General features: G+C 42.1%; 1 protein-coding gene across 3 annotated transcripts in view; it reads left to right on the top strand.

The window, feature by feature from the left end:
• Positions 1-23,966, top strand: part of PDE8A (phosphodiesterase 8A) — a 145,153-nt gene that overhangs the window by 85,764 nt on the left and 35,423 nt on the right. For all 3 annotated transcript variants that reach the window (XM_040257495.1, XM_040257494.1, XM_040257493.1), the window contains exons 4-6: positions 6,255-6,311; positions 6,989-7,043; positions 19,764-19,852. In XM_040257495.1, the coding sequence (XP_040113429.1) occupies positions 6,255-6,311; positions 6,989-7,043; positions 19,764-19,852 (201 nt within the window). The remainder of the gene's footprint in view (positions 1-6,254; positions 6,312-6,988; positions 7,044-19,763; positions 19,853-23,966) is intronic.

Genomic DNA, 23,966 nt, shown 5'->3' with positions numbered 1-23,966 from the left:
CAACAGGAGCAGGGCACCATAATGAAAGGGGAGATTTTTACAAAAGGAGATGGGGGAAATAAAGCACCACACAGAAACCCCACATACGTGGACAGAATGTTCTGTGTTGAGTGTAGAAGCGAGACTGCACTCAGAGTGCTGGATGCTTTAATAACTATCTCTGCATTTACCATGGTTTGAAGATCATCCTTTATTTACTACTGTAAATTCCATTCTTGTCCATGTAAACCTCATTTCCCATGGCAGAGGGAACAGTGTCAAAGTACATATGATGGAGTTGGGCTTTTGTAAAATTTAACTCATGGAAAGGCTTTGCTGTGTTCTTACAGTAAGCCTCCAGCTTGTGGCCTTCCTCCTTTTTCGTGTCAAGACCATCATCAGAATTATTTGTAGTTTCCTGGTGCATCTTGACACTGGTGGCTGCCTGCCCCCCTCCCACCCCTCCATATCCAGTTCTACTCTTTTCTTTTGGCTGTCCCATGGGGCATGTAAAATCTTAGTTCCCGGACCAGGGATTGAACCAACGCCTCCTGCAGTGAAAGCACAGAATCTTAATCACTGGACCACCAGTGCAGTCCCTACTCTTTTCCTAATAGTAGAATTTCTAGTGTTTCTGTGGGAAGACAGCCACCTAGAACATACACTGCGCCCCCTAGCTTTTCTTGCCGCTGGGCAATGGGCATGTCACGCACATTTTCTGGAAAGTGTCCGTGAAGGGAGAAGGCCTGCCCTTCTTAACTGTTCTCTAGATTATGGCTAGAGCTCAGCACCTGTCTTGGATTATGGGAAGAAACCAAGACAGGAGAAGCTAGGTTCCTGATGTTGCAAAGTGCCATAGCAGCGTGGATTCCCTGCCTCTGCACGTCTTTCATGTGGGAGCTGAGTCTTGTTGAAGCCCCTTCCCTAGAGTGTTCTGTTGTGCACAGCCGAGTCAGACACAAGCGTCACACCAGGGAGCCTGGTTCTGGGGGCTTCCCAGTGTGCTTGCACAGCCTGCAGAACGTCATGCTGTGGACTCAGGCCCCATCTTTTCTGCTGACTTTGAAGTCTTCCTTCCTTACATCTGGGGGCACATCTTGATGGTGCCATGTCATTTCTATCTTGGTTTCCATGAATTCTAAGGTAAAGAGTCTTAGTTTTCAATCTAGGTTCCTGGCATTTCTATTTCCTGGCCAGTTCTTCTTTCTTAGGGACCGGAAAAAACCTAGAATACACTCCTACCTTTTTTTAAATTTATTTTTTAAGGGAAAGATAATTGTTTTACAGAATTTTGTTGTTTTCTGTCAAGCATCAGCATGAGTCAGCCATAGGTATACACAAGTCCCCTCCCTCTTGAACCTTCCTCCCATCTCCCTCCCTCATCCCACCACTCTAGGTTGATACAGAGCCCCTGTTTGAGTTCTCTGAGACATACAGCAAATTCCCATTGGCTATCTATTTTACATATGGTAATGTAAGTTTTCATATTACTCTCTCCATACATCTCATCCTCTCTTCCTTCTCCCCATGTCCATAAGTATTCTCTGTTTCTCCACTGCTGCCTTGCAAATAAATTCATCAGTACCATCTTTCTAGATTGCATATATATGTGTTAGTATACAATATTTCTCTCTTTCTGACTTACTTCACTCTGTATAATAGGCTCTAGGTTCGTCCTCCTCATTAGAATTGACTCAATTGTGTTCCTTTTTATGGCTGAGTAATATTCCATTGTATATATGTTCTGCGACTTCTTATCCATTCATCTGTTGATGGGTATCTAGGTTGCTTCCGTGTTCTAGCTATTGTAAGTAGTGCTGCAATGAATAATGGGATACATGTGTCTTTTTCAGTTTTGGTTTCCTTGGGGTATATGCCTAGGAGTGGGATTGCTGGGTCATATGGTGTTTTTATTCTCCGTTTTTAAAGGAATCTCCATACCGTCTTCCCATAGTGGCTGTATCAATTTATATTCCCACCAACTGTACAAGAGGGTTCCCTTTTCTCCACACGCGCTCCAGTATTTACTGTTTGTAGACTTTTTGTTGATGACCATTCTGACCAGTTTGAGGTGATACCTCATTATAGTTTTGATGTGCGTCTCTCTGATAATGAGCGATGTTGAGCATCTTTTCCTGTGTTTGTTAGCCATCTGTATGTATTTGGAGAAATGTCTGTTTAGGTCTTTTCCCCAGTTTTTGATTGTTTTTTTTTTTTTTTTTTTTCTGGTATTGAGTTGTATGAGCTGCTTGTATATTTTGGAAATTAATCCTTTGTCAATCTTTTCATTTGCTATTGTTTTCTTCCATTCTGAGGGGTGTCTTTTCATCTTGTTTATCATTTCCTTTTCTGTGCAAAAGCTTTTAAATTTAACTAGGTCCCACTTGTTTTTATTTTCATTACTCTAGGAGCTGGGGTAAAGAATCTACCTGCAATGCAGGAGACCCCGGTTCAATTTCTGGGTTGGGAAGGTTTCCTGGAGACGGGATAGGCTACACACACTCCAGTATTCTTGGGCTTCCCTTGTGGCTCAGCTGGTAAAGAATCTGCCTGCAATTCAGGAGACCTGGGTTTGATCTCTGGTTTGGGAAGATCCCCTGGAGAAGGGAAAGGCTACCCACTCCAGTATTCTGGCCTGGGGAACTCCATGGACTGTATAGTCTGTGGGGTCACAAAGAGTCAGACACGACTGAGCAGCTTTCAGTCTTTCAGGAGGTGGGTCATAGAGGATCTTGCTTTGATTTATGTCATCGAGTGTTCTGCCTATGTTTTCCTCTGTGAGCTTTATTATAGTTTCTTACATTTAGGTCTTAATCCATTTCAAGTTTATCTTTGTGTATGGTGTTAGAAAGTGTCCTAATTTCATTCTTTTACATGTAGCTGTCCAGTTTTCCCAGCACCACTTATTGAAGATGCTGTCTTTGCTCCATTGTATATTCTTGCCTTCTTTGTCAAAAAAAGAGGTACCTGTAGGTGTGTGGGTTTATTTCTAGGCTTTCTATCTTGTTCCATTGGTCTATATTTCTGTTTTGTGCCAGTACCATACTGTCTTGATGACTGTAGCTTTGTAGTATAATCTGAAATCAGGAAGGTTGATTCCTCCAGCTCCATTCTTTTTTCTCAAAACAGCTTTGGCTATTCAGAGTCTTTTGTGTTTCCATATGAATTGTGAAATTTTTTGTTCTAGTTCTGTGAAAAATGAAATTGGTAATTTGATAGGGATTGCATTGAATTTGTAGATTGCATTTGGTAGTATAGTCATTTTCACAATATTGATTCTTCATACCCAGGAACATGGAGTATCTCTCCATCTGTTTATGTCATCTTTGATTTCTTTGATTAGTGTCTTAAAATTTTCTGTATACAGTTCTTTTGTTCCCTTAGGTTTATTCCTAGCTATTCTTTTTGTTGCATCGGTGAATGGGATTGATACCTTAATTTCTCTTTCTGATTTTTCATTGTTAGTATATAGGAATGCAAGTGATTTCTGTGTATTGATTTTGTATCCTGCAACTTTGCTAAATTCACTGATTAGCTCTAGTAGTTTTCTGATAGTATCTTCAGGGTTTTCTATGTATAATATCATGTCATCTACAAACAGTGAGAGCTTTACTTCTTCTTTTCCAATCTGGATTCCTTTTATTTATTTTTTTCTCTGATTGCTCTAGTTAGGACTTCCAAAACTATGTTGAATAATAGTGGTGAGAGTGGACAGCACCCCTGCCTTTTCATAGTGTTAGACCTCCTTTGGGGGGATGCACTTGTCTCTGGGAAACATGGTCTTTCCTTCCACTTTGTCCTCAGCCCCATGTCCCTTATCCCTGTGTCCCGACCTGCTTACTGAGGTCATCTGTGTGGTTGCCTACCTGCTCTGTTACCACTCAGATCTCTGTTTCTCCTGTAAAAAGACATGAGCTGGTTTGAGGTGGCTGGTGGCATACTTCAAAGTTGCCATTTCTCCCTCTAAATCTTCATGATATGATAGAAATATAAACAGATGAACAACTAGAAATGTCCTAAGAAGCCATGGAACTACTATTTGTGAGTCTGCATCTTTCACTCCCTGTTTAAGGTTAGTGCTGGGGTGAGTATCAGCCAGTAGGTTTGAAAAGTGGCTGGGGCCTGTGTGTGTGAGTGTCTGCCGTGCCAGTTATGCTTCTGAGCTCACACAGCCCTTTCTGTGGCTCCTGCTCCAGGAAGGTAAGCTCGGCTCTGTTCCAGGCAGGCAACCACAGTGGGACTGGGGCCTGGTCAGCAGGCCCTGCAGTGACCTCCCTGATAGAGTCATGCAAGAAGCGCCCTTTAAGTCGGTTCCCTCTGGAGATGCTAGGCAGAAATGGAAGCTATAGGACTAGAGTGGACACTGGGAAAAGCAAAAATGTTGACAGAGAGTGTGTATGTGTTATGAGCCGTGTGGCCCATGAGAGAGACTGGCTGTTCCCTGGAGATGGAGAACCATCTCCATCCCTGAGCAGCTTCCCAACCCCAGAGCTACTCTGCATATACTGTTGGATTCTAAGCCTTGCTTCGCCTGAGCTCCAGAAGAAAACTTAGCCTCAATACCCTGAGGCAAGGGTAAGCACAGGGGAGCACAGGCAGGCCCATTCATTTGTGTTTTGTGTGTGCCTGCTCTCATGCTTCAGGGGCAGGATTGAGTACTTGTGACAGAGTCCATACGACATGAAAAGCCTAAAATACTTACTGTCTGGCCCTCTGCAGGAAAATTTTGCCCAAACTGAGGCATCCTTTGCATACGATGACTTGACTTTTCCCTTACACATCTGGAATGGTTATGTTATGTGTCATCCTCGGGACAGTGGAGAAATAGTCACGCCAGTCATTTTCTATATTCTGTGATTCAGAAGTGACAGAAGTGATTCTTGAACCAGCAGAACTGAAGTAAGGCAGTGAGTCTTGGCTCTTCTCTATCCCATTGTGGACACATCCTCCAAGGGCCAGCTTGCTTCTGTCTTGACGGGGGGAGTCCAAACCTGGCCCCCGGCATAGCCCTCCGTCTGCAGTCACCCTCTTCTGTGAGCCTCTCCCTTCCAGGCCAGGCCAGGTTCCCCCCTCCTGTGGCCTGGCTCCTCTTCTCCAGAGTCCTGCCCTTTCCTGCAGTGCAGGGTGGGCCAAAGCCGTTGCTCGTCTCAGTGGGGAGTTCATATTGCTTCTGCTCTTCTCTCTCATGTTTATCTCTGCCCTCTCTCATCTCTTGGCTGAATTTTCATTCCCCATAGCTTCCTTGGGAGCTACTTCTCCAGAAGGGTAAATTCAGTCCCTTTGGCAGCCTCTTCGGTCTCTTTGTTGTGTCCGACTCTTTGCAGCACCGTGGACTGCAGCACAGGCTTCCCCATGGACCCCATGAGCAGCCAGGCTTCCCTGTCCTTCACTATCTCCCAGGGTTTACTCAAACTCATGTCCGTTACGTCAGTGATACCATGCAGCCACCTCATCCTCTGTCGTCCCCTTCTCCTCCTGCCCTCAATCTTTCCTAGCATCAAGGTCCTTACCAGTGAGTTGGCTCTTCGCATCAGGTGGCCAAAGCATTGGAACTTCAGCTTCATCATCAGTCCTTCCTGTGAATATTCAGACTTGATTCCCTTCAGGAGTGACTGGTTTGGTCTCCTTGCCATCCAAGGGCGGCCTCATACTCCTTGGGTAACTCCAATAGAGCAGTGTTCTCTACTTTTCTCCGCCAGTCTTCTGTTCTTAACCTTTCCTGTGAGGTTGATTCTCCTCTTTTTGATGCATAAGAATGGTTTGCATTTCTGAATTTTAAATATTTATTGTTACTGTTTTGCCTGCATCCTGCTCGGGAGCCCTTCTCTGCACTGCTTAGAATGCAGTGGAGAGCTGGCCCTCGGGCTGCCTCACCCCCCCTGTAATGGTCGCCATCCGCTGGCTGTGATACATGCAGACCTGCATCTTTCTTTGACAGGAAGAGACAAGTGACCCTTCTCGTGTAAGGGGGATTCCCCAGGTAGGGAAACTTCTCCATCTGAAACAGCTCAGACCAGAACAAGAACAAATAGAAGGCATGTCATCAGAGCTGGCTGCTGTCTTCATGCTCCATAATTTTGAGAGTCACCACAGGCCACTGGTTAGCAGTTTGTCTCCTGAAGAAAGAAAGGTCAAGTTAGCCAAGAAGGTGACTCCAGAGTGTGGAGGGATCTTTTGCTTTCCCCCAACTTTAACTGTTCTACCAAAATTTAGGTTTAGGTGTATTTAGTTTTTAAAGAATTGCTTTAAATTTATTTTAAAACTTTTTTTTAAAGGTCTATCAGATCATCAAAACTCTCAGAAAACACAGTTATTATTGGTGTAGTACGCAGGTAAGATATTTTTCTTTTTTTAGTGTTGAAATTCAGATGTCCGTGTAATGTGTGTGCTTAACAGAGGCCTGAGTATCAGCTTGTGTCCTGTGATAGGCATCACCCTTTCTAGTTTGGCCTTTTCCTCTTTCTTATTTTCTTTCACTTTGGCAGTTAAATTCATGGCTGGAGTTTGTACTTTAACACTAGGTTTTGTGATTTTGGACTGTCTTTCACTTTAGAAAAGGGCCAACCAAGCGAGAATGCCATTCCTGAAGTATGAATGTTTTCTGGATATATTTCTTAGGGACTTCTAACTCAAAATATCTATGAGAATTCACATTATAATAATTGGGGGAAACCTTATATTTCATTAAAATGGGAGGTAAGAAAAGAATAAAAATAATTTAGTCTAAATTAAAATTTTTACATATCACATAGCTACGTGCTCCCTCCTGTGTTCCGGCTCTTAGTGTAATCTCTGTATTTGAAGCATTAATATCTGTTGCCAAAAAGCCAGTGTGAAACTAAAACAGAAAATTGTTTTAACTTTGTACATTTGACTTGTATGTTAATCTGATTCATCTAAAACTATTCATTATATGCCAATGATAATATTATATAAATTAGTAAATAAAGATGTGAGATGTAACTGATTAGAAAAAACTGTCTCTAACCATTTACTTGTTCTTTTAAAGAGTGGATAGAGAAGAGTCATGTGTAATGTCCCTCATTGCTGCTGGCTTCACAAGGGTATGTACTCACTTCTTTGTTATGCAAGTATAATTCAGCATGACAAATTATTTTATCTCAGCTTTAGAGCCTGGCAATAGTTTTGAATTAATTTGAAAAAGAAAAATTGTCCTTATGCTGTGTTATAGTTTGATTTAATTTTATAATCTGGTAATCTGATAATCCACAATACTTTGCTTTCTCAGTTGCTCAAAACTATGCCTGCTAAATGCATCTAAACATTAAAAAAAAATCTCCTTTAATGGCTTACTCATTAGTTAAAAGTTGTACCATAGGATGTGTTGTCATAATGCTTACAGGCATACATGCAACTTTAAAGCCAATTCAAGGATTCTGGAAGTAAGACCTACCCAACATGGCTCCATTTCTTTCTACCCCTGGCTCTAATCTCTTGGTTTCTCTTAAGCCAAAAAGCTTATGCCGGCTTTGGTCACCTAGTTGCTAGTGAGCCTTGGGAATCGTGGTGGAGAGAGCTCACATAAGGCTGATCATTGGGCAGACTTGTAGCCCAAATATCAGTGAGGTCATGGAGAAACCTCACCCCTGATTCTGGCTGGAAGCACTACCAAGTATCTGGAAGAAGCAAATACGCATCCTCCCAGAGGGATATCTTCTTCAGCCTCAGAGAGTCTCTGCAAATAATCATTCAAGGGCAGCAGGCAGCCCTCAGTCAGCATTAACCCGTCCATAAGGAAACGCAGCATTGCAAGTGGGAACTAGCAGGGGAGAGAGGCAATGAGGGCAGGCCCTCACAGTCCTCAGAAGTTAGAATTGTCAGAAAAAATCATGAAATGATTATGCTTATTATATGTAAAGAGACACAGGACAAGCTTGGAAATACCTTCAAGGAATAGGAAGCTATAAAAAGTGATGTAGCAGATTTTAAACAGAACATAATTGAATTTTGAGAAATGCACATATAATAACTGAAAATTTTAAAACTTAGTAGGTCAGGAGAAATTATCCAGCATGTGGCACAAAGATCCAAAAACAGAAAATAAGTTAGAGAAGTTTAGAAAAGTGGAGGATAGAGCAGATGGTTTAGCATCTGTATAGCTGGAGATCCGGAAGAATAGGAGAGAGAATGGGGCGTTATATTTGAAGAGAATTTTCCAGAACTGATGGAAGACTATAATCCACAGATTCCAGAATTCCAAAGTAGAATAAATAAAAAGAGGACATATCATAGTGAAAAAACAAACAAAGAGACTATTAAAATCAGCCAGAGGGAAAAAAATCAGAACAGCAGACTAACAGCTGGCTTCACGGCAGCAGTAGGTTAAAGTTAGAAAACAGTGAAATCGTGTTTTCAGTGTGATAAAAGAAAATAACTGCCTTCCTAGAGTGTTATACCTAGCATGTGCTCAGTTGCTCAGTCATATCTTGACTGTTTGCAACCCCATGGACTGTAGCCTGCCAGGCTCCTCTGAGCACGGGATTTCCTAGGCAAGAATAACTAGAATGGATTGCGTCTCCTGCGTTGGCAGGCAAATTCTTTACCACTGCCACCTGGGATCCCTTATAATTAGCATAAATACTTTCAAAAATGAAGGTGAAATCAAGACTTAAAGAAATATGAAAATTGAGGCAATTTGTAACTAGCAGATTCTCAAAGGAAAATTCTGGAGGATATACTTAAAGCAGGAGCAAGATGAGTCCTAAGTCCCAAGTGGGAGGCCTGAAAGGCAAGAAAGAGTGAGGAGCAAGAAACTGTGGATGTGGGGTGAACACAGACACCTTTGTTGTTGTTCAGTCGCTCAGCCGTGTCCAACTCTTCAGGACCCCATGGTCTGCAGCACGCCAGGCTTCCCTGGCCTTCACTATCTCCCGGAGTTTGCTCAAACTCATGTTCATTGAGTCGGTGATGCCATTTGGCCATCTCATCCTCTGCTGCTTCCTTCTCCTTTTGCCTTCAGTCTTTCCCAGCACCAGTATCTTTTTCTACTGTGTAAAGCAGTAATAACAGCGTCTCATCTGATTCGAGATCACAGATGGAAAAGGACCATAACCTGAGAATCCCACACCAACCAAGTGATTGTTAACCCTTCAGGGAAGAGGTATTCCTTTCGGCATTATATTAATACATAAAACCCAGAGATGTATTTCCCCAGAAGCCCTGTCTGAGGAAAATAATTAAATAAGGACTTCAACCATTCAACCAGTGAAGTAGAACAGAACTCTAAGATGAGGGAGAAAGTAGTGGAGAGAAGTGGTGTGTGTACATAACACACACGTGTGTGTGTGTGTGTGTGTGTGTAGTGTAGAATATGTATCTTTATATGTAATTATATAATATCCAATAATACCTCCGTCTTTAAATTCGTATCAAAGCACACCCTGCCCTAGGTGTCTTCAGGGTTTCAGGGGACAAAGTGGAAGTAAACGCATCCTTGTGGCTCATCTAGCAGACAGGGAAGTGGGTGGGCAGTGAAAGGATTCTGAAGCTTTCTTTGTGGGAAATGTGCAGACTAGAGCACTGCTCATGGGAGAGACTTTGTTCTGGAACTAATTGGTACCTGTTTTCAAATAATAGTAAAGAAATCTATGTCTGCTTTTGAGAAGTGAAAAGGAAAGTAACCAATAATAGAAAAGTTTAAGAAAACTTCTGGGGGCTTTCCTGGTGGCTCAGTGGTAAAGAATCTGCCTGCCTAAATAAAATACATTAATTTATTATTAAATAAATTAGATTTATTTAATAATCTAAATAAATCTACTTAGGTTATTAAAATAATCTATTAAGTTTTAGACTCTTATTACACAGTTTTGTGGTTCAAACCCAGGAGACATTGGTTTGATCCCTGGTCTCTGAAGATTTCAGATGCCCCCGAGCAGAGCAGCTAAGCCCATGAGCCACCAATACTGAGCCTGTGCGGTAGAGCCCAGGAGCCGCCACCACGGAAGCCCGCATACCCTAGAGCCTGTGCTCCACGATGAGAAGCCTGCCCATTGCAACTGGAGGGTAGCACCTGCTTGTTACAGCTTGTTACAGAAAAGCTCTCACAGCAAGATCCAGCATAGCCAAAAATAAATTGTTTTTAAAAAGAACTGAAATAATAAAATATGGAGTTTGTGGGAATTCCTTGGTGGTCCAGTGGTTAGGACTCCACACTTCATTGCTGGGGGCCCAAAGTTCAATCCCTGGTCAAGGAACCAAGATCCCTCAAGCTTTGCAGCAACCCCTGCCCAAGAAGTATGGAATTTTTAGCAACTGGATCACATTGGCATATCCTAGGAAGAGGAAACAACAGTGCGAAATCAGTGATAAACACAGAGCAAGACGGGAGCAAAATCAAGTGCATGAAAATGGGCTGCATTCTTCCATTAAAGGATAAGCCATTAAACTGGGTTATGAAAGTACAATTACATGTTGTTTATAAGATAGTGATAAAAGGAAGTTAATAATGAAGAAAAAGGTAACAAGTAAATGCAGACAAAAGGAACACAGAAATTTCAATATCAACATCAGATATGGTGGAACTTAAGACTTTGTTTTAAATACACATTTTGTATACAAATTTTACATTGTTGTTATTATTACATAGTTTTGTGGTTCTCCTTTTCTGACACCACCCTCGCCAACATTGACACATGTCAGCACCTGTCCACATTCCCTGACTTCCAGTTGAACTTGTATGAGCACAGCCATGCTAGCCAGTGTGCAGGTGAGCATCGTAAGGATACCAGGTTGGAAGTTGTGGGTCACCTGTTCCCAGCGGATCCTTAGGTTACCCCTTCTTAAACTGCCTAGGGAAGCATGAGGAAGAAACTTCCCCTGAGAACTCTGAAGTTCCTTGTATTAGTACTCTTAGGCTGCAGAACTGGCCATTCTTAACAAGGACCTTCGATGTTTCTGACTTTCCAGTGAAGCTAATGAAACTGGGAGGACAGATTATTCATCTTGCCTCGAGTTGTTTGCTTACCTATAGCTGCCATAAACAGTGACAGACTTTATTTTCTTGGGCTCCAGAATCACTGCAGATGGTGACTGCAGCCGTGAAATTAAAAGATGCTTGCTCCTTGGAAGAAATGCTGTGACCAACCTAGACAGCATATTAAAAAGCGGAGACATTCCTTTGCTGACAAATGTCTGTCTAGTGAAAGCTATGTTTTTCCAGTTGTCATGTATGGACGTGAGAGTTGGACTATAAAGAAAGCTAAGCACTGAAGAATTAATGCTTTTGTACTGTGGTGTTGGAGAAGACTCTTGAGAGTCCCTAGGACTGCTAGGAGATCAAACCAGTCAATCCTAAAGGAAATCAGTCCTGAATATTCTTGGAAGGACTGATGCTGAAGCTGAAGCTCCATTACTTTGGCCACCTGATGTGAAGAACTGACTCATTAGACAAGACCCTGATGCTGGGCAAGATTGAAGGCAGGAGGAGAAGGGGACGACAGAGGATAAGATGATTGGATGGCATCACCAACTCTATGAACATGAGTTTGAGCAAGCTCCAAGAGTCGGTGATGGACAGGGAAGCCTGCAGTCCATGGGGTCACCAAGAGTTGGACAACTGAGCAACTAAACTGAACTGATAGCTGCCAGGAGGCATTAAGCTTTTTATTTGTATGAGGTTGTACAAGCAATATTGGAAATACGTGTTTGAAATTCTATACAAGGAAGTCCATCAGCACAGCTTCATGGCCTGCAAAGTATATCCCAGTAGAAAGTCTAGTTAACCATGGGCCTCGTGTTTTCGTAGTACAATTGTGTTATCATTAAACTAATTGTAAAATTCAAAGGTAACTGACACACACTGTCTCCCTGCCCTCTCACCTGGACTACTTAATCAAGGTATTCCCTGCAGCCTCTGCCAGAATTGTGGTTAAGTGCATGTCTCTTTGAAAAACACTTCCATGCATAAAGCACAGGTTTGAAATAGTCATTTTAGAGGTCTGTGACTTAGGAAATACGGAGGTAGCAGTCACAGCACTTAGTAAGTGATGAATCCAACTAGGTGACCAGTCCTCTGAGACCACGCGAGGTAACTTGTCTTCTCACGCAGAGTCCCGTACACTCAGGTATCAGAAGGATACTGAGGGGACAGAGGGCACAGATTGCAGAGCATTCAGGCCTGGAGGCAAGGTGGTTTTCCCAAGTCTCATGGCTGGGAGGCAGTGTGGCCCAGGCTTGAGCCCAACCCCAGACCTGAAAGCCATCACTGCAGTGTGATCTCTGGATTCACAGCGCAGACAGCTTTTCTGTAGATGGCCCTAGTTCAGGATTGCACAGTATGCACACTTGCTTACCTCCTCAGTTGGACTTGGCAGTTGAGCTTTCTGACTAAAATCTCAGAGGTTAGGGAATTTTTCCCCCTCTTTTTTATTTTTTCAGTTATGAAAACATGATAACACATTTACAGGAGACTTGGAAAATACAGAACAAAGTTACATATAGTTCCACTATATATATTACAATTGTTTTTTTTTAAGTAGATAAATTAAGATTTTTAGTTGTAGTTTCAATATCAAACTCTTCAATTAATAGAATGCATATACAGAGAAGTAGAATCTTATGTAGACCTGAAAAGCACCATGAACCAATTTGAAATAATTATGATTTATTATACAGTTTTCACACAGCAGTAGGATACAAATTCTATTCAAGCTCCCATAGATTATAAACTAGGAGACACTGAAAGATAGATATCCAGGGACATAAGATCAGGTGCAAAAATGTGGTGGTCTAAAGTTATTAAAATCATACAGAGTGTTCTCTCATCACTGTGGAATTATGTTAGAGATCAGTATCAAAAGATATTTGAGAATAACCCAATCCACATATTTTCAAGTGCAGTGTAACTTTACCAAGAGAGATCTTTGAAAACCTCAATAAAGTAAGAAGACTGAAAAAACACAGGGTGATTCAAGATAAGAAAGCATTTAAATGTGAAATTAGTATCAAAATTAGAAATTAATATCAAAGATACCTTAAAAATCCCATGCATTTGGAAATTAAATGTCCACTTTTAAATGATGGATGTATCTAAGAAGCCATAACAAGGAAAATTAGAAATATATTTGTATTGGAATAAAAATGAAAAGAGAATTTACCAGAATTTGTTGCATGTACCTGAAGCTGCTCAGTGTAATTAAGTACAGGGTGGAGTCTTCAGTAAGGTATGAAAACAAATAATGGACACTAACATAAAATTTTGTGAAATTTAACAAAATCTGTATTTAGTTAATAATACTGTATCACATGTTAATTTGTTTGTTTTTTTATAATATTATATTTCTTTATATCCTCAGAATTGGATTAGAAGTTTCTAGCCTCATTCAAAAAAATTGTTTTTATGTGACTAAGATAAACTTTCTAAACTTTTAGCTGTGCAGTACTACTATATGCCAAAATACATGAAACTATGTCAAAGTTTTGAATGAATATAAATTAGAAATCTAGCATTCTATTCATACTAAGTCAATTAAGTGGAATCAAAATGTCATAAATGTTTTAGATAGGCAAACATTCATGTTTTCTAAAATATATATAGTACATACTATTTATGTTTACAAAAGGTTTTTGGCTGCACTTGGTAAAGGCTTGAGAAAGAACATTAAAAAAAAGAGAGATGAAAAATTGGAAAACATAAATATGAGCACTGAATATGAAATAGAAAAAGTGAAACCATCTAGATAAAAGTAAAAGATCATCATATAATCCAGTTGTTTTTAAACATAGCTGCTCATTAGAAACACATTTGGAGCTTTGGAGAGAAAAAGCAAAACCTGGGCATTTGTATTTTTCAAAAAATTCCAAGATTATTCTGATACACATCTGGATATTAAAAAGTGATTACAGATTTCCCTATTAAATGGTGGTTTTAGTGATAACAGAATTCTTTTATTTTCTGTTGACCAATCATGGTACAATGGTATTAAGCAAATAATAGTTACGTAATCCCAGTAGTAAAAGACATTTATCAGTTTTCACAATCAATAGTCTGACAAAAAATAAAAGATCATTACAATTGCAAGCCATAATGAAAACATGATTAGCTGAACAGTATAAAATAATTTCATATGGTTTGGGGGGTTAAGTAGAGTGATGTGGTATGTGGAAGTGCATACATGCAGGTTTGCATCTGCCCAGCCAGTCTTTGTCTTTTTGTTGGTGCATTTAATCCATTTACATTTGAAGTAATTATCAATATTTATGATCCTATTACCATTTTAATTGTTTTGGGTTTATTTTGTGTAGGTCTTTTCCTTATCTTGTGTTTCCTGCCTAGAGAAGTTCTTTAGCATTTGTTGTAGAGCTGATTTGGTGGTGCTGAATTCTTTTAACTTTTGCTTGTCTGTAAAGCTTTTGATTTCTCCATCAAATCTGAATGAGGGTCTTGCTGGGTAGAGTATTCTTGGTTGTAGGTTCTTCTCTCATCACTTTCAATATATCATGCCATTCCCTTCTGGCCTGTAGAGTTTCTGTTGAGAAATCAGCTGATAATCTTATGGAAATTCCCTTTTTTGCTGTTTGTCGTTTTTCTCTTGCTGTTTTAATATTTTATTTGTCTTTAATTTTTGTCAGTTTGATCACTGTGTGTCTTGGTGTGCTTGCTCCTCCTTGGGTTTTTCCTGCCTGGGACTCGCTGTGTTTCCTGGATTTGGTTGACTGTTTCCTTTCCCATGTTAGGGAAGTTTTCAGCTATTATCTCTTCAGATATTTTCTCAGGTCCTTTCTCTTGTCTCCTCCTGGGACCCCTAAAATGCAAATGTTGGTGCATTTAATGTTGTCCCAGAGGTCCCTTAGGCTGTCTTCATTTTTTTTTTCATTCTTTTTTCTATATTCTGTTCTGCATCAGTGATCTCCACCATTCTGTCTCCAGGTCACTTATCCTTTCTGCCTCAGTTATTCTGCTATTGATTCCTTCCAGTGTATTGTTCATCTCTGTTTGTTCTTTACTTCTTCTAGGTCTTTGGTAAATGTTTCTTGCTTCTTCTCCATTTATTTTTCCGAGATCCTGGATTATCTTTACTATCATTATTCTGAAATTTTTTTTTTTTTCTGGAAAGTTGCCTGTCTCCACTGCATTTAGTTTTTGTGGGGTTTTATCTTGTCCCTTCACCTGGGACATAACATTCTGCTTTTTCATCCTGATTAACTTTCTGTAATATGGTTTTCATTCTAGCCACTATGGGATTGTGGTTCTTCTTCTTATGTCTGCCCTTTGGTGGATGAGGCTAAGAGGCTTGTGTAAGCTTCCTGATGGGAGGGACTGGCATGGGAAAACTGGGTCTTGCTCTGGTGGGCAGGGCTCAGTAAAGCTTTCATCCAATTATCTGCTGATGGGCGAGGTTTCGATCTGTCCCTGTTAGTTTTTTGGCTTGAGGCAACCCAGCCCTGGGGCCTACAGGCTGTATGGTAGGGTTAATGGCACCCTCCAAGGGGCCCCTTCCAGGACTGCTGCCGCCAGCGTCCCTGTCCCCTTGTGAGCCACTGCCGCCCCACGCCTCTGCAGGAGCCCCTCCAGCAGCAGCAGGTAGGTCTGGTCCAGTCCCCTGCATCTTCCCCCCGGGTCACGGTGTGCACCGCATATTTTGTTTGTGTCCTCCAAGGGTGGAGTCTCTGTTTCCCCCTGTTCTGTGGCAGTCCTGTGATCAAATCCCACAGGTCTTCAAAGTCAAGAGTCTCAGGATTCCCAGTCCCTTCGCCAGACCCCCAGTCTGGGAAGCCTGATGTGGGGCTCAGAGCTTCACAACAGCGGAAGAACTTCTTTGGTATTATTGTTCTCCAGTTTGTGGGTCATCCACTTAGCAGGGATGGGATTTGTTTTATCATGATTGCACCCCTCCTACTGTCTGATTGGGGCTTCTTCTTTGTCTTTGGACGTGGGGTATCTGTTTTTGGTGGGTTCCAGCGTCCTCCTGTTGATGGTTGTTCAGCAGCTAGTTGCAGTTTTGTTGCTCTCGCAGGAGATGTCAGTGCACATCCTTCGACTTCACCACCTTGAACCAGAACCTTGAGGTTAGGGCTTGGTGTCTCTTGGCCCTAGTTGCGCGTTAGAACTCCCTGAGAAGCATCCCTGAGGAGGCCCTGGTTCTGTTGGTTTGGGGAGGGGCCTGCACACTGGTGTTATTTTTTAGATGGCAGGGAGTTCTAATGTGCAGCCAGGGACGGAGCTGCACTGGGGGTGGGGGGGCCCGGTGGGGGTGATGTGCTCTGGGGAGAGCTAGGTTGAGTTGGCTTGGGAGCCAGTGGCCCCACCCCTTTCATGGGCTGGGCTGGGGTGAAGAGACTGGCTGCTGCTCAAGCTGAAGGAACAGCAGCCTGATTCCTGAAGCTCCTTGGGCCTGACACCCTTCTCTACCCCCCACAACCCCACGGAATCCTCAGGACATGAATGAAACCTGCAGAAGGGCAGGAAAGACAGGATTTTAGACACAGAGCCAAGCAGAGGTAGCACGGTGGGGAGCAGGCGGAGGGAGAAAGATGCAGTCCTTCTGTTCCCACGCGCTGGTTTTCTCACCTGAGCTCCCACCTTTGGGACAAAGACGTTTGGATGTGCGCACCAGTGAGGGCCCCGGGCACGCTCACAGGAGGCTGTGACACGCGGGGCACGTGGCTCCCTGTCCCAGGATCTCGCCTGCAGAGCAGGGGAGGCCGGGCAAGAGCGGGGACCGCTGGGCACCCCTGTCCGTCTCAGGTCCCCCACCTCTTGTCTACTGGCGTGGCACGCTCTGTGCCCCAGAAATCTCGCCACTGTTCCTGCCCTGTCAGCGGTGGGCACCTGTGCAGATGAGCAGTGTTCTCGGGTGTTCCTGTGGGATCGTGACTCACTGAGGAGAGAGCTGCAGGGCCACTACTTTCTCTGTCTCTTTTTTAAAATAATTTTTTTTATTGATGGCCTTACTGGGTCTTCACTGCTACACAGGCTTGTTCTCTAGTCCCAGCGAATGGAGGCTCCTTTCTAGTTGTGGTTCACAGGTTTCTCACTGCAGTGGCTTCTCTTGTTGTGGCGCACAGGCTCTAGGGCACGTGGCTTCAGTAGTTGTGGTGCGAGGCTTAGTAGCTCCGTGACATGTGTGATCTTCCTGGACCAAGGATCAAGCCTGTGTCCCCTGCACTGGTAGGTAGGTTCTTAACCACCGAGCCGCCAGGACGTCCCAAGGCCAGCACTCGTACCCCTCCCAGTTGGTGGGAGCTGGCGGGCATGTCCCTCTCTGACTTGTGTGGTCAGGAATGGTTGTGTTTGGCCTGGCCTGCAGGCCTAGGGACCATCGTGCCCGTGGCCAGCGGGCCTGGCTCTCCCTCCCGGGGGCCGGCAGTGACTGCTGTGTGTTCATGCAGCCGTCTGCAGGCGCAGTGCTTTCTCGTGGTTGTTGTCAGGGATGTGGGGTGGTCTTGTTTTGTGGGTAAGGAGGCAGGCTCTGGAAGCTTCAGGGCCTCATAGAGGATCATACAGCCTTAAGACGTGAACCAGGGGCTGGGCTCTTAGGCTACTTGACACACAGACAAGATCATGGTTCCAACAGGGGGATGCCTGCCTTCACTGGTGGTAGAAGGAGCACCACATGAGGCCCCATGGCCCAGGCTGGTCTGGCTTTGGCTTGTGGATAGTGGCCTTCATATACCCTGCCTCTGAGGCCTCAGCTTCCTCCTCACCAGATAGAATACTATCCATGTGTTGAGCAGGTGAAATCAAGAGTGTGCCACAGAAACAGGGGCAAGTAAATACAAATATTACAGTAGAGTGGAATTACGCGATAGTACATAGTGACATGTAAGATGTCTTCATGAAATTCTTAATCTGGTGGAATGGGCTCAGGCTTCCCCTTTCCATGTTGTCTGCTTTGCTGAGATGTTTTCATCATGTAGGGAATAGTTCGTGTCTGCAAGAGTAGGAGCGCCTGGGGGAAGCCATGGCTCTGCAAGTCCCTCTGCTGTGGAGGATGATCCTTTGTCAGCTTAGCTGAGCTGCTTTTTGACGTTAGTACAGGGAAATGTTGCCTAGTGGGAGTGACCTCTGCAAGTGTGTTTTTGCTTACCATGAGCTTGTGCAGCACTAAAGAGGACTCTCATCTAAGAGACGAGACTCTGAAAGTTAACATAAATGGGACTTGCGTTAATAAATTTCTTCCTTCTGCTTATTCTAGCCTCTACCAGTGACATGTAGACATCAAAAAATCCTCATAGCTCAAGGCACTGAAAGAAAAGTATTCTTAATCCCTGGTTTTTTTCCCTTGAGCTTTTTTTAGTGGAAGAATAGTTGATTTACACTGTTGTGTTAGAACAACACAGAAAAGTGTACATAAAAGTGATTTAGTCCTATATATGTATGCTGTTCTTCAGCTGTTCAGTCGTGTCTGACTCTTTGTGACGCCGTGGACTGCAGCACGGCACGCTTCCCCATCCTTCACCATCTCCCAGTTTGCTCAGATCTGTGTCCATTAAGCTGGTGATACCATCTAACCATCTCATCCTCTTCTGCCCCCTCTCCTTTTGCCTTTAATCTTTCCCAGAATCAAGGTCTTTTCCAATGAGTTGGCTCTTTGCATCAGGTGGCCAAAGTATATACATACCTATATATACTTTTTCAGATTCTCTTCCATTAACAGTTATTACAAGATACTGAAATGTAGTTTCCTGTGATACATAGTAGGACCTTGTTCACCTGTCTTCCATACAGTAGGGTGTATCTGTTAATCTCAAGCTCCTAATTTGTCCATCCCTACATCCCTTCCCCTTTGGTAACTGTAAGTTTGTTTTCTATGTCTGAGTTTGTTTCTGTTTTGTGAATAAATTCATTTTTATATTTTTAGATCCCACATATAGGTGGTATCATATGATATTTGTCTTTTTCTTTCTTTCTTCACTTAGTATGCTGATCTCTGGGTTTATCCATGTTGCTGCAAATGGCATTGTTTCATTTTTTATGGCAAGTAATATTCTATTACACACATCCACACACCCCTTCTGTATCCATTCCTCTGTCAGTGGACACTTAGGAGGTTGCTTCCATGTCTCGGCTATTATAGATGAACTTCGGGGTACACACACACACACACACACACACACACACACACACCCCTTCTGTATCCATTCCTCTGTCAGTGGACGCTTAGGAGGTTGCTTCCATGTCTCGGCTATTGTAGATTGTGCTGCTATGAACTTGGGGGTGCATGTGTCTTTTCGAATTATAGTTTTCTCTGGATATGCCCAAGAATGGACCCTGTTTTTCCTAATTTCATTTATTGACTACTTAATTGAGATACCATTCATTTTCCATGTAATTCAGCTATTTAAAGTTGATATAACATTTTTATAGAAGAAATACATAAATAATTATAACATGATTTTCCATTGCTTCATTTCACTTGACAGTGTATCTTATGCATCATTCCATATAAGTTCACATCCACACCTCTGTGTGCTGTTCCATTGAATGGTTATACTAGTTTAAAAAAATTATTTTAAAGATTTTTAATTTTATCTTTTTCTCTTTCCAGCAAACACTTTCCCTTTTCTTTCTTTCCTCCTTTCTGCCTTTTTTCTCTATTGAGGTACAGTTGATCAATTCAGCCACTTAAAGTATACAATTCAGTGGTTTCTTAATATGTTCTCAGATATGTACAAGCACTATTTTTTAAATGCTGATTTGGTATTGTAAGTTTTCATCTCATTTCCTGTGAGAAGTCTTTTGGAAAGCATTATTTTGTATATATGTGTATAATAATTTAAAGGTACACATGTGTTGATCCACACCATCCCCTTTCTGTTTGTAGAGGTATATAGAAAACCCCAGCCCCATGGCCTGTTACAATGAACTGCTCCAGCTGGAATTTGGAGAGGTGCGCTCACAGCTGAAACTCAGGTAATTCTGCTGCTTCAGGAAAGCCCACCATACCACCCAGGGTGTGGCTGCAACTGAGGACTTGAGTGTGGGCAGCTGGCTCCACTGGCTGTTACTGACTTCCTGCTAAAATATGATGGGGCAGTGGGAAAGCAGCTCTCCTTGCATAGGACTTTCAGAGTCTGCCTGGATGTCTAATGCGTAGGCATGTTAGTGATGTGAGACTTAACATTTAAAGACGGGGCTCCAGTGGGGACTTCCCTGGTGATCCAGTGTTTAAAATTCAGTACTTTCACTGCCAGGACCCCAGGTTTGATCCCTGGTGGGGGAACTAAGATCCCACAAGCTGCATGGCACAGCCAAAAAAAAAAAGATGGGGCACCAAAATAATAGCAAATGAAAAAGCAGGATGTGAAAGAATATATACCCAATTACCTGTTTTGTTTTTTAATTAAAAATTCTTTTTGATATGTAGATACATATTTCTGTAGGTGACATGTTTTCTTCTCTACAATAAACATTTTGTAATTTGCTCTTGCTAAACAGTTTTTTTGTTTTTTTTTAACCTGTAAAGAATATAAACCTAGTTCTTTGTAAAGTGAGAAAAGTAGCAAAATTAGTAAAATTATCTGAGGTTGACAGAAGTGAAAAAAAAGTCTTTCTCATCCTCAGTCTCTTCCTTGGGTTCTGTTTGACATTTCCTTTACCAGGATCCAAGAGAGAATGGAATCACTCTGTCTGTACACACTCAGGGGGAGATAAGGGGGTTAGAATTTGGAATATAAAGATTGGCGGCGACCAGCACAGGGTACCACATGTGGAGAAGAAAATACTTCATAGATGAAATGAAATGAAGTGTGAGGTAGCAGAGAAGTGCTATGAGCAGAGATGTTTCAGGGCTGGTGAGGCCTACAAAAGAGCTCCTTTTTGTTGCCAAACTCTTCAGGGTAGCTTGAGATGGCTGGCTGGCCTTGAGCCTGCCCCTTTCCTTACTCCTGGGTCTTCCACAGCCTGGCTGCCACATTTCCGCTGTGAGCCATGGAGCTTATTGTTGGCAGAAACCGATACCCAGGGAGGTTAGCTGACTTTCGTCCCAGCTCTCACACGTGGCACAGGGCAAAGGTAGCCCTCTGGCTGTAGCCCACATCTTCAGAGCTGCACTCATCGTCTCTCCTCATTCTGTGCTTTGTCTTTGGTGTGCCAGCTGACAGCCAGAGAGAGATGTCCACTGTGCAGGGAGCTAGGATAACAGGACAGGGAAGGGACGAGTGTGGGGCTGAGAATTGAGGGCCGGAGAGAGGCTTCATCTGAGATCCTAAAATGCACCAAAAAGCTGCGTGTCTCAAGCAGATCAGTAACCTAGGATGGAAAGTCTAGAAATAAGTATGCGTGTATTTAAGAACGGAGAACATAAGTATATATGTTCACCATGGCAGTTTATATCCACACAGGAAAGGGTCAATTTTTCCAGTGAAAAGAATTGTGACAGTTTATTAACTATGTGGAAAGAAAACTAAGTTATATTCCAATCTCACACCCAGTTCCAAAATAAACTCCAGTGTGCATCATGTTAAAAAGTAGGGCCACAGAAGTACTAAAAATATAAGTGAACACATGTCATTGGATAATGAAGCCTTGGTAAACCCCGTGTGGCGTCAAAAAGATTTCATAAACGAAGAGAAGCAGATTAGGCAAGATAAAAATGTTAAGCTTGTCCCAGTGAAAACACCTTGTGTGTTAAGTTGCTTCTTTCGTGTCTGACGCTTTGTAACCCTATGGACTGTGGCCTGCCAGGCTTGTCTGTCCATGGGATTCTCTAGGCAAGAAAACTGGAGTAGGTTGCCATTTCCTCCTCCAGGGGATCTTTACAACCCAGGGATCAAACTGTCCAGTGATTGAACCCACATCTCTTGTGCGTCCTGCGTTGGCAGGTAGATTATTTACCGCTGCCACCACCTGGGAAGCCCTGGTGGCTCAACACCAGGCTCCTCTGTCCATGGGGCTTCCCAGGCAGGAATACTGGAGTGGGCTGCCATTTCCCCCTCTGGGGATCTTCCCGACCCAGGGATCGAACCCACATCTCTTGGATCTCCTGCATTGGCAGCTGGGTTCTTTACCACTGGCACCACCTGGGAAGCCCACATAATGTTAAAAATTTAGACAAATAGTAAACTAGGAAAAAATACATTCATGACGTTCAGGACAGACAGATTAATATCCTAAATATGTAGAGCTTTGATGAATGGAAACACCTAGTATAAAAAAATTACAAAGGACATGTCATAAACAAGCAGTTTATAAGAGTTATTAATGGCCAGTGAACATGAAAAAAATGTTCAGCTTTAATAGTAACCAAAGAAATTAAAATGATTCACCATTTTTTATTTAGCAGATCTGCAGAAATTTAAAAACACATGATAAAACCCAGGAAGGCTTCTCCCAGATCCCTCTCCTCCTAGCTTGCTATATCAGAGGTGGAAACTTCTTATTTTTTCATTCTTGTTTTTTTAAATAATAGCTTTATTGGGCTAATTCACATATATGCCAAGAAAGAAGGACTAGCTTTTATTGGCTAAGCTGTTTTGTTTTATTTACCTAGACAGCTTAGTAATACCAGGAATAATGTAACAGCACTATATGAACAATTATGAATTTTATGAAGAAGTAGACAGTTGCGTTCTTTTTTTCATCATCTGAGGCATATGCAGAAAAAAAAAAAAAAAGCTGAAAGCAACCTAAATGTGTAGTCATGGGAAATTTGTTTGAATGAATTATTGTATAACTTTAGAATATTACACATGTTATTAAAAGTGATGATAAGGAACTAATTAATGATATGGAAAGATATTAATATAATTTTTCAGTGGTACAAGATTATAAAACTGTAGGGTATGATTATATTTTTATAAATAAATATATATATATAACATATATATTTATATAAGAAATTGCCTAGAACACCAATTGATTTGTGTAGGTGTTGGGATTTCAGATGACTTAATCTTATTTATTTTTAAACAGATTTATTGAGATATAATTCACATTCTATACAGTTCACCCATTTAAAGTACCCAGTTCAGTGGCTTTGAGTATATTCACAGAGTTGTGCTACCACTGCCACAATTTTAGAACATTTCATGACTTCCAGCCCTAGATAACCACTAATCTAATTTCTCTGTATATATAGATTTGCCTGTTCTGGACATTTCATTAAAATAGAATCATGCAACATGTGGTCCTTTTGTGACTGGCTTCTTTTAACTTAGCATAATGTTTTTTAAGATTCATGCATATGATGGCACATGTGAGGACTGTGTTTCCTTTTATATCTGCATAGTATTCCATTGTATGGACATATCACATTTTATTCATCCATTCATCAGCTGATGGACATTAGGGTTGTTTCCACTTGTGGGCTGTAAGTTTTTCTGTGGATGTATGTTTTCTGTAGGATACCTACCTACCTAGGAGTAAAACTGGTAACTGCTTAACAGCTTGTGGAACTGCCAGACTGTTTTCCAAAGCAGCTGTATCGTTTTACACTCCTGCCAGCAGTGTATGAGGGTTCCTTACCAACATTGTCTTTGATTAATAGCCATCCTAGTGGGTATGATGTAGTATTTCATTTATTTTCATTTTCTAATTTAAAAGAAAGTTGTTACCTGTGTAACTCAAAAATGTTTTCAACCACCAAGGACAGGGAGAACACTCACAATATAAGGCTAAGTAGATGCAGGGAACAAAGCCAGTGATCCTGATGATCTGTTTTGTGAAAAGAGTTTGTTGAAGGTGGTAGCTGCAGACGACAGGCCGCCTCTTTTCTGCCAGGTTTTGTGCAGGGAACTTGAGTCCTCATGAGGACTCTGCACGTGGTGGGAAGGGAGAGACCCGGGGAGGTTGAGGCACGCCCCACAACCAGTGAAGGGCTGTGCTCGGACCCTTGTGTGGGCTCCCCCTGGTCCACTTGTCCTTAGAATGGAAAGAAGAGCACCAAGTTGTGCAGAGTCACGATCCCAAGTGGGGATGCAGGAGGCGTTTATTTCTTCCTTCTGCTTTTTAATCTTCCCCCCTTCTTTTTCTCAAGTTAGCATCAGTTACCTTTATAATCAAAGAACTCAAGTAAGTAAGTTAATGT

Source organism: Oryx dammah, unplaced genomic scaffold (genome assembly GCF_014754425.2).
Source record: "Oryx dammah isolate SB20612 unplaced genomic scaffold, SCBI_Odam_1.1 HiC_scaffold_16, whole genome shotgun sequence".
Lineage (NCBI taxonomy): Eukaryota > Metazoa > Chordata > Mammalia > Artiodactyla > Bovidae > Oryx > Oryx dammah.
The sequence above is the reverse complement of the archived record's forward strand: the minus strand, read 5'-3'. Positions and strand labels throughout refer to the sequence as shown.